The sequence below is a fragment of the Dendroctonus ponderosae genome, unplaced genomic scaffold, assembly GCF_020466585.1.
Source record: "Dendroctonus ponderosae isolate FM_Combo_2020 unplaced genomic scaffold, Dpon_F_20191213v2 Dpon_F_20191213_1, whole genome shotgun sequence".
Taxonomy (NCBI): domain Eukaryota; kingdom Metazoa; phylum Arthropoda; class Insecta; order Coleoptera; family Curculionidae; genus Dendroctonus; species Dendroctonus ponderosae.
In genome coordinates, this window is record NW_026017110.1 from 42,407,846 (window position 1) to 42,418,050 (window position 10,205).

The following is a 10,205-nucleotide window of genomic DNA, read 5'->3' on the forward strand; positions in this document are numbered from 1 at the left end:
AATTTCCTTGACAATATCCCGTACCCAATATATCTGATTAATCTCAGCGTTTGTCCTTTGCGATACTGGCTGCTAATAGGGCCTTGGTAGGGACCAAACATTTTTTTTTAATTTTCTATCTATATCTATGTCTATCTCCTTTACATCACAAACAACGACTCAATTAAAATAATTCCTGATGACTAAACGTTGTTTCCAAAATAACAACTACAATTTTTATAGGTTCCTGAACCTAACGCAGAACCGACAACGGAATGGTCCCAGACCTTAATAATAACCCTGTTCCGAGCGGGAAACTGAAAGATCGAGGCCTAATCTTATTGGCTATATCAATCGTTCAGTCTTCCGTTTACCCACCTGGAAAGACCACAATTGGACGTTAAGTATGTTGTTGCAGAGCCCACAATGGAGGCGGAAGAAGACGACAACGACCAGCGACCAGCCCTGAGATAGCCAGCCAACTTAGAGGCCATCATGCCCCACGCCGCCCTCCGCCTATGCCTCATAATGCTGTGCATGGCTCCGCCCACTTCTCCTACTGAGTGCCCGCGGACGTGCGAGTGCAAGTGGAAGAGTGGCAAAGAGTCGGTTGTTTGCTCCAACGCCAACTTCTCCACGGTTCCCCCGAATCTGGACAGTGGCACCCAGATTCTGGACCTGACGGAGAACCACATTGCCAACCTAAATAACCAGGAGTTTAGCAAGGCCGGACTGGTGAACCTGCAGAAAATCTTCCTAGTCAAGTGCCGACTCAAGGCGATTGAAAAGTACGCGTTTCAGAATCTCATCAACTTGGTAGAGCTAGACTTGAGCTCCAACCTTCTCAGCGCAGTGCCATCGTCCAGCTTCAGCTCTACCCCAGAGCTGAGGGAACTGAAACTGAGCTCCAACCCCATCTATGCCCTAACTGCCAAAGCTTTCAGTGCAGTGCCCCAATTGGTGAGGCTGGAAATGTCCGACTGCAAGATCAGCCGCATAGAAATCCAGGCCTTTCTAGGTCTGGAGGACTCTTTAGAATGGCTCAGGCTGGACAACAACAAGCTGTCCCAAGTGGACTCTCTGGCGTTCGTCGGTCTAGCAAATCTCCACGGCTTGGAGCTGGCAGGCAACCCTTGGAATTGCTCTTGCAGGCTGAGAGAGTTTAGGGAGTGGATGCTAGGGCAAAACGTTCCCTATGACATACCGCCCATTTGCCACAGCCCGCCCAGACTGCAGAAGAAATCGTGGAAGCTTCTCGACCTGGACGAGTTTGCCTGCCCCCCGAAGATCTACGCCACTGAGCTGAAAGCCAGAGGCGTAGAGGGCGACAATGTGACTCTTTCATGCAGCATCGAAGGCATTCCGCGGCCCCACGTGAAATGGGCGGTAAAAAACCGACCAATAAACAACACGAGCACTCAAGTCGCTGGCCTCAAACTGTTTATAACCAATGAGAAGCTCTCTTCAAGTGAACTGTTGATCCGAAGCGTAGAATCACAAGACGCAGGCAGTTACACGTGCGCAGCCGAAAACAAAGCGGGCAAAGCCGAGGCTGTAGTCCTTCTGACAATAGTCAAAAAATATTCAGAGATCAAGTTTTCCACCACAGTGTTGCTAGTGAGTGTTCTTCTGGGGGTGACGCTCACGTTTCTCTGTTGCCTCCTCACTGCATGTTTCGTAAGCTCGCGGAAAAAGCGGCTACTCAAATGGCACAACCCCGAGTGCAGGCGCGAGGACAATTACGAAAAAATCGAAATGAAGCCTAAGATAGGCCAGCGCAACCTCAATGGGGGCGTGGCTAGGGAGGATGGGGCGCTGGTGACGATTGCGCGAAAAAATGGACAGTACAGCGTCGTGCCAGGCACCGACACTGACCATGAGAACGACGAGGAAGAGGAGAGCACTTTGGAAATCACTTCACCTGGAACGTCCACCGAGAAGAAATGGGCCAATGAGGACGAGGCTTTGCCTGCATGCAAAAATCCTACACCCGCTTACGCCATAGGCCAGGACTCTAGGTAAAATTTGTCACCCTCAAAAAGAGCATGAAAAAATCCCATTGCATCCTCTGTATTTCTGGTTCCCTTGGATTTTCCTCGTTCTTTCGGCCAAGTAAAAGTCAGGATATTTTATTTAGTAGGTAAGAGAGGAAATGTTTTTACATTTGGTTCAGTTTTCCCTAGAATAAGGAATGGTTAATGCAGAAAAACCATCAGATTGGATTATTGCTGCTGCAAATTCTAGTCGTAAAGTGGCTTGTGCCAAATCGTTTAAACTTTTTCCACGGGAAATAGCGATTAAAGTTTTAGACATCACTTATGGGACATCAAGTATATCTACATTTCCTGGCCAAAATGAATATAAAACTTCGGATTTGGATGACAAAATGCAACATTGCCGCAGATGAACACCCTTGAAAGGCCTGGGTAACTCAGCGAGTTTTTAGGAGTTGACGCAGCTCTTGATGCGCCAACCCGAGGCACCGGCGTAGTAACTCAGTTCGGTTGCTAGAGAAACGTTTGGGCAAAGTTCTAAAACGTTACTCACAAAAAATATGCATTATCTTTTTGTTTCGATGCTAAAATTCCAGTTTTGGGACTTGAAAATCAGTCAATCCGCTTTCATAAATGACTTATAACTTTTTAACCGATGAGTTATAACTCATTAACTCAGATAGCGGCACCAATTCGAAGGAACAACTCAACACAGTGTTACCCAGGTCTAGTTAGAATGTCTAAAGCGTCCCTCAGGGCCGTAATCCAAAATGTAAAAAAGTTTATGCGCGTTTTTCCTTCTTATTCGTATAGAAAATGACACTGGCCTGGCAGATTGTTTCCAAATGCAACACTTAAGTATTTTATTGTTTTCTAGAGACAATATCAACAGGACCTGCAGTTCAACGTATGGTACATCTAAGGGGCTTTCAAGTGCCGCACCTACCACTCTGTCCAGTATCTGGAAAGGGCAGCCCATCTACACAACAACCAGCTCTATTCGGCCAGTTCCAGATGTGATTGGTCATTCATCGTTCAGTCAGACTGTGAGCAGTAGAACGCAAAGTGAGAACGGCAGTGCCAGTGATTTGAGTGAACTGTTTTGCACGTTGCCGAGAAAACGGGACCTGGGACGCTACAGAAGCAGCGACAGCCAAACGGCGCTGTTGCCTGAGAGTCGCTACGGCAGCGACAGCAGTGCGGACAGCTTCGCCCGTAGACTCTCCATCGAGATGCAGCGCTACCCCCCAATGGAAAAGCAGAAGCCTGCCGGTGGAAGTTTGCTGAATCTAGCCAGAGAAGAAAAAACTTTGACGCTGAGCTCGACCCCTTTGCTCGATGTTCGGGGGCTCGAGCATCGGCTATCGCCTCAGCTGCAGCCATCTACGGGCTCCAACCCGTACGACTACCACGCAGCTCAGCTGGAAAAGTTCCTGGAAGAGTATCGGATCCTGCAGAAGCAGCTGACTAGGATGAAGGAAACCTGCGACACCATCTGCCAGGAGCAGCTTCGAGAGCGCGTTTCGCCTAGCACAGTTGCCAATCTATCGGCAGGGCCGTCGCCCAACGCCAGCTCTATTCAGGATTCGGTAGACTTTAAGAACTTTGAAAACGAGCTGACGAAGTACTTGATGTCGCGCAGCCCATCGGCAGTGAAGGGGTTTGCATCTGGGGCCCTGCCCAATCAAAATCTGTAGATTCGGGGGGCAATTGATTAAAGTGAGGTTGGCCGGGCGAGGGATTTCTGGACAGCTGGTGCTTTCGGAAAAATGCGGAATTTTTGAGTTATATATGTAGAAAAGCTGGTTTGGTGGAAAGCGAAAAACCAACTCAAATGGAATTTGTGCTCATTAAACATGCGGAAACCCGGCTTGAATCGGGACAGAAATAGAGTAGGTTTTGTCACTTATTACGCAGCTTAAAGTTTCTGAAGTGCTACTCGAGTTCAGTGCAAAAGAGCACGTGCTTTCTAGCTTGGCATGATGTAATATTATATTTATTTCAACCACCATGGAGAACTATTTAACTGAGGAATATGAAAGACTATGTTTAGTGCTCGTTCACTATTAATTGCAGGCTGTAACTGAATTAATACCAGGCACTATTTCTCTGAGCATTCTGCGCTATTGGGCTTCAATTTGTAACCGACAAAATGTGTTACTGTGTACCCACCTAGTATTACTTTGCTGGAGTCAAGTGAATCAGGAAAAAGTGTTTCTTGACCACACGTTATTTTAAAAGTGCATAATCAATGGATTTTGGAAGTACTTATATGTTTGAAAACGCGTGGATCCTCGAAGCTGTCACGGAATCAACCGAAGTTAAGTTAGAATCAAATTGTGCCAAACGTAAAGACAATGCAGGCACAAACCTTATCAGTGGCACGTCTTAATTTTAAAAAATCTAATGCGCATGCGCATATTTCAATATAACAGCGGCACTATTAATCGCATAGCTGCAATCTGTGTCAATAGACGATCATTTGGACGATCAATAAGGGCAAGCAGTAATACAATTTCTGCTTATGAATATGATATACACTCCTGATCGGGGCTAATTGTGAAGCCAAATTTTTTAACTCAAAACACTCTAGTTATCTAAGGGAGCTCAGCTTGAGCAGGATCTAAATATTTTGAAAAATCGTAAAAGGGCTTTTGGCTTTTAGATTCAGTTTTGCGCTGAAAAGTCTTATAGAAAAAAGAGTTACGGCCGATTTAAATAAAACCGTTTATAATTTTGAACTTTCTTCAGCTTAAAAAATGCCAAATTTGGCATTACTTTTAAATATTTAACCATTCGAAAATTGGAGAGGTTTGTGTATAAATGAGGTTTCCAGATACTAAATCAGGTCGGCTAGTTTTTCCCCAATTCATTTTAGAAAGATGCAATAGAAAAAAAACATGATGCCCAAATAAGCTTTAAAATTTGTCTAATGTTGAATGTCTAGATTTCCCGTAATCAATTCTTGAAAATTAGATAGCAATTTCTATCGAGGAAAAACTTGTACTCTTCCCGCACAAGCATTGAAGTTGCGGCTCCATTAACCCAGAAATTATGTATTTGCCACAAAACGGCCTCGGTTTATGGTTCAGAATTTTAAACCCAAAATATTCTTCAGCTTAAAAGGAGCTATATTTTGTTTGTCACCGCTTTTAAATATGTAAACTTTTGAAAAATGAAAACGTTTTTCATATAAATTTAGGTTCCAAATATTGAATCAGCGCGGCTAGTTTTTCTGCAATTATGTTTTTTTAAATTCATTGCAATTTCTATGAAAGCTGAATTTACAGTGTCCGTCACCAATTTGAAAATGTCTCGACACTCGCATGGATTTGGTATTTAAATGGAATTTGCGGGTCGTTTAGCGGAAGATTTTCTCTTCAAACCGGTGGGGAAACCTTGCCTATTTGTCCTGTCATTAATTTTTGGAAACTTAACCCAGAAATAGGTTCAGGGGCAGGGCCTTGAGTTTTGCCAACTTGAAAACTCAAGGTTTTCAAGAAGGTAAAGACCTAAAAGGACGTTGATTTTTACCAACCATGAGTTTGTGTAAATTTTAAATCTGATGATGGCGCTGTTGCCTCGCCGAGACGTAATGAAATAAACGATGTTTCAAAATTTTTACTTCACACTTTGACTGAGACCCAGGAAAAATAAGATATCATAACATGTATACATAATGAAAGCCATCGCGCGAATGTTCAAAAACTAATCCAAGATTAAAAAAATTAAACTAAATTGAGAAGGTTTAATCATAAAGGAATCAAAGGGTATATAAAGGGAAAAAAATTCATTTTGATGTGGACTAAACACAATTAATCATAGAAATAATATAGAGAATTGAAAATAAGCCCTAATAAATTTGTTTTACATATTTTGCAACTATAAGCTGAAGAGAGATTCGTATCGTCCTAACATCAAGAATGAGTTGCGTGATAGAAAATAAGAAGACGGAACCCATGTTTTGTGAAATAACCGAGGTACGGCTAGCCGTGACCGATAAAAATCTGTTTACGCTCCCATAAAAAGTTATCACTTCACAAAGTATGTTCACATAAACGTTTAATGCTTATGCCACCTTTTTTCACATAGGAAAACACTTCTTGTCATGAAGTAGCATTTTAGAATCTGTCAGCTGCAAAAAATGTGAACAATCCTACTCTAATACAGCATCATCTGACCCATTAATTATAGGGTAGGGTGTCCGGGTGTTTATAGGGCCTAGAAGAAAGGATTAAAGTCGATGATAATTTAATTTTGTCGTAGTCTGCTTGACTAAATTCGGTAGAAAACTTGCGTCTTCCAGCTCTGTCGGGAATCAAACATCGCGAAAATATTTGCCCATTAAAGTAAATCGAATCCACGAAGTAACGAGAAATCGCGCTGCATGCACCCGCATGATAATTGTATAGATCCAGCATAGGAAAGTCGTTTCAGTTGCATTATGAAAATGGCCCTTTCCCCGGGATTTCCAATCGGAAACCCTTCCAGTCCTGCGGTTTGTTTTAATGGATCTTTCCATGGGAAAACAGTGTTTTTTTGCTGATGGCCAAGACTTTGTTGTTGCCGATTTATCGAACCGAATAACCGTAATGAATTTCCCAGGCATAAATAACGAAATTCCCCGTTTTCCATTTGCATTCATATAAAAATTTTCGAACCGACAAATCACCGATAAAACAATTCGAATGAAGGTATTTGTGAAACGTTAATAAAAAGTCACGTTCGCCGGGTTGAAATGCATGTACATCATAGGATTTTCGGCCCGTTTGGTTATTACGCATTATGAAAGCGACGTTATTAATTAAATTTGGTGCGAATCAATGTACTGAAGTCTCCCCCGCCGTGCCCTCGGTAACATTTAAATTATATAAACAAACAGAATAAATTAATAATGGGCCCGCACTGGAATCGGTTTGGCCACTGCATTGTGAGCGGCAAAATTACCCGGAAAAATCGCGCTTTGGTCGCTCCATCGGAGGTTAATCAGTTGAGAGAAAGACAGCTTTCTGGATATCCAACCCTGGGCCCCGCCCTAGTTAATTAACACACTAACAATAATATTTCTAAGGTGATTTAATTGCAATATAGTCGACTAGTTTGGTTGTAAATAATTGTCACCAATCGATACGTAATTCCCAAGGTTTTCCTCTTTTTCCTATTTCTTGGAGGTCATTTTGTGATATTGATGTAGACCAGCGGGCCAGCGGACCCGATTGTTAGCTTGGTTTCTTAGTTTTTAATAAAATTTGTTTAGCAAATGTGTTTAGAAACTTTCTTTCATCTACCCCATATTCTTTTAAAAAACTGAATCTCTTTAAAAAAAACGACTGCCTTTTGGATTATTAAGGTATGATTTCCAATGCGAGGGAAATATCAGTGCGTGTTTTGAGTCGAGTGAAACTTGGTGATTTGATAGCGTGAAGGATTCGGATACGGAAACTTCCCTATTTGGGTTTCGAAGCAGGAATGTTTGTTTGCCAAAACTGCACTTTTGCCAAATTTTTGTTTCTGCCAATGCCTGCAATCCAATGCCTATCAAAAATCAGGGCGTCTATTGATTTGAGCAAAACTTGGTGATTGAAGAGCTTGACAGGTTCTGAACAAAGCGACAAATTTGGGGCACCTCCTTCTTTCAGTTACATTTTTTTCAGTTCAACATTTTTGAGCGCGAAACTACACTTTTGAAACTTTAAATTTTTTTTTTTCAACTTCCAATGCTTCTGAAAAATTAGTGCGATTATTGGTTTGAGGGAAATTTGGCAATTGAATAGCTTGAACGCTTTCGAGAAAATTGAGAAATTTATGAAAACCTATGTCGTTGTGTTTCGAAGGAGGAATTTTTGTTTTCCAGAAGTGCACTTTTGACAAATTTCTATTTCTGACATTCAACTCCCAGTGCTTCTAAAAAATCAGTGCGTTTATTGATTTGAGCAAGCAAAATTCAATGATTTGGTAGCTTGAAGGTGTCCGAAAAAAACCACAAATATGTGGAAACCTTCTTTCGGTTTCCAGAGAAGAGCTTTTGTGCGCCAAACTACACTTTTAATCTTTATTTAAATTCGAATGCTTCTGTAAAATCAGTGAGTCTATTTGTTTGAGCGAGACTTGGGAGTTCAATAGCTTGAAGGTTTCCGAGGATATTGAGATATTTATGAAAACCTCTTTCTTTGTGTTCCGAAGGAGAAATTTTTGCTTACCGAAAGTATACTTTTGACAAATTTCTATTTCTGACATTCAACTCCCAGTGGCTCTCAAAACACAGTGCGCTTATTGATTTGAGCAAAATTGAACGGCTTAGTATATTGCAGGTTTTTGAAAAAATCTCAAATTTATGAAAACATCTTTGATTCGGTTTCCAGAGAAGAATTTTTGTGCGCCAAACTACACTTTTCATTTTTTTTTTGTTTCAATGCTTCTGAAAAATCAGTGAGTCTATTTCTTTGAGCGAGACTTGGGAATTCAATAGCTTGAAGGTTTGCGAGGAAATTGAGATATTTATGAAAACCTCTCTCTTTGTGTTTCGAAGGAGAAATTTTTGCTTACCGAAAGTATACTTTTGACAAATTTCTATTTCTGACATTCAACTCCCAGTGCTTCTAAAAAATCAATGCGTTTATTGATTTGAGCAAAATTCAATTATTTGGTTGCCTGAAGGTGCCCGAAAAAACCACAGTTTTGTGGAAACCTTCTTTCGGTTTCCAGAGAAGAACTTTTGTGCTCCAAACTACAGTTTTAATTATTTTTTAATTCCAATGCTTCTCAAAAAATCAGTGCGTCTTTTGGTTTGAGCGAGACCTGTGAATTCAATAGCTTGAAGGGTCCTGAGGAAATTGAGAAATTTATGAGGACCTTCGTCTTGGTGCTTCGAAAGAAGAATTTTTATTTTCCGAAAGCGCACTTTTCACAAATTTTTATTTGTGACATTCAAATCCCAATGCCTCTAAAAACTCAGTACTTTTATTGATTTGAGCAAAATTGAATGGTTTAGTAGCTTGAAGGTTTTTGAAAAAAATCGCAAATTTGTGAAAACCTTCTTTCGGTTTCCAGAGAAGAATTTTTGTGCGCCAAACTACACTTTTAATAATACTACTAAACTAAACTACACCTTTAAAACTTTTAATTTTTTCGTCAACTTTCAATGCTGAAAAAATCAGTGTGTTTATTGGTTTCAGCGAAACATGGGAATTCATTAGATTGAAGGTTTCCGAGGAAATTGAGATATTTATGAAATCTCTGTCTTTATGTTTCGAAGGAGGAATTTCTATTTTCCAAAAGTGCACGTTTGACAAATTTCTATTTTTGACATTCAACTCTCAGTGCCTCTAAAAAATTGGTGCGTTTATTGATTTGAGCAAAATTTAATAATTTAGAAACTTGAAGGTTTCCGAAAAAAATCACAAATTTGTGAAAACCTTCTTCTTTCGGTTGCCCAAGATTTTTTGTGCGCCAAACTCCACTGTTGGAAACTTTTTATTTTTTTCTTTCATTTCAAATAAAAGTGAAAAATCACCGCATTTTTTGATTTAAATAAAACTTGGTAATTTAATAGCCTGAAGATTAAGTTAAGTTAGTGTGTGAAAAAACCCTTAAGTTCCTTAAGGACTTTCGCACTTTTTCCAAACATTCTACTTAGATACACAATGAATTCGGTCCTAAATCCCCAAAAGCAACCGTTTTTCTCACACTGGTAGGGCATATTTTAACATTTGAAAAACTCTTTTGCAGACAAAAAAACCGTAAATAAATTGAATTTTTTTATTGAAATAAAAATTGCATTTCCTTAAGAATCGAACAATAAGTTTACACGCGTTCAGCTGCTGCCCTGTGGAAAGCCAGATGCGCTTCCCTGGCTGCTTTCACCTCTGGAGTGTCCTGGATGGACACCAAAGGCTGGGTTTGCAGGTTGGGATGGTCGACAAAAAATCCGGGACTTTGCAGGCTCGGCACCACCAAGTTCAGAGTTTCTGGAACCTGCACTGCTTGCAGCGGTACAGGAGCCATTGGGGCTACTGGCACAGGACCTTCCAGGATCCTGAAGCCATTCTGGTCGGCGACGTATTTGAAGGTTTGTGGGCCTTGAGGGCTTGGAATGGTGTATTGGCCGATGATGGTGCCATCAGCTAGACGTTCTTCGTTTCTGGACGAATCGCGAAGGAGGACGGAGTATTTGTAGGTGCCTACAGAGCTTTGGGTTACCGCTACATGGCCATCAACGCCCTCTGGCAGGGA

General features: G+C 41.1%; 1 protein-coding gene across 1 annotated transcript; it reads left to right on the forward strand.

The window, feature by feature from the left end:
• Nucleotides 1-403: 403 nt before the first annotated feature.
• Nucleotides 404-7,238, forward strand: LOC109536086. The gene is made up of 2 exons (XM_019902169.2): nt 404-1,997; nt 2,851-7,238. Exons 1-2 carry the CDS (start codon nt 475-477, stop codon nt 3,668-3,670), a joined length of 2,343 nt encoding a protein of 780 aa, XP_019757728.2. The 5' UTR covers nt 404-474; the 3' UTR covers nt 3,671-7,238.
• Nucleotides 7,239-10,205: the final 2,967 nt, after the last annotated feature.

Excerpts from the sequence above, each read along its gene's own strand:
- LOC109536086 (XM_019902169.2), top strand. The coding sequence starts at position 475 with ATGCCCCACGCCGCCCTCCGCCTATGCCTCATAATGCTGTGCATGGCT. Across the intron at positions 1,998-2,850 it reads GCCATAGGCCAGGACTCTAG|AGACAATATCAACAGGACCT; the intron begins GTAAAATTTGTC and ends ATTGTTTTCTAG.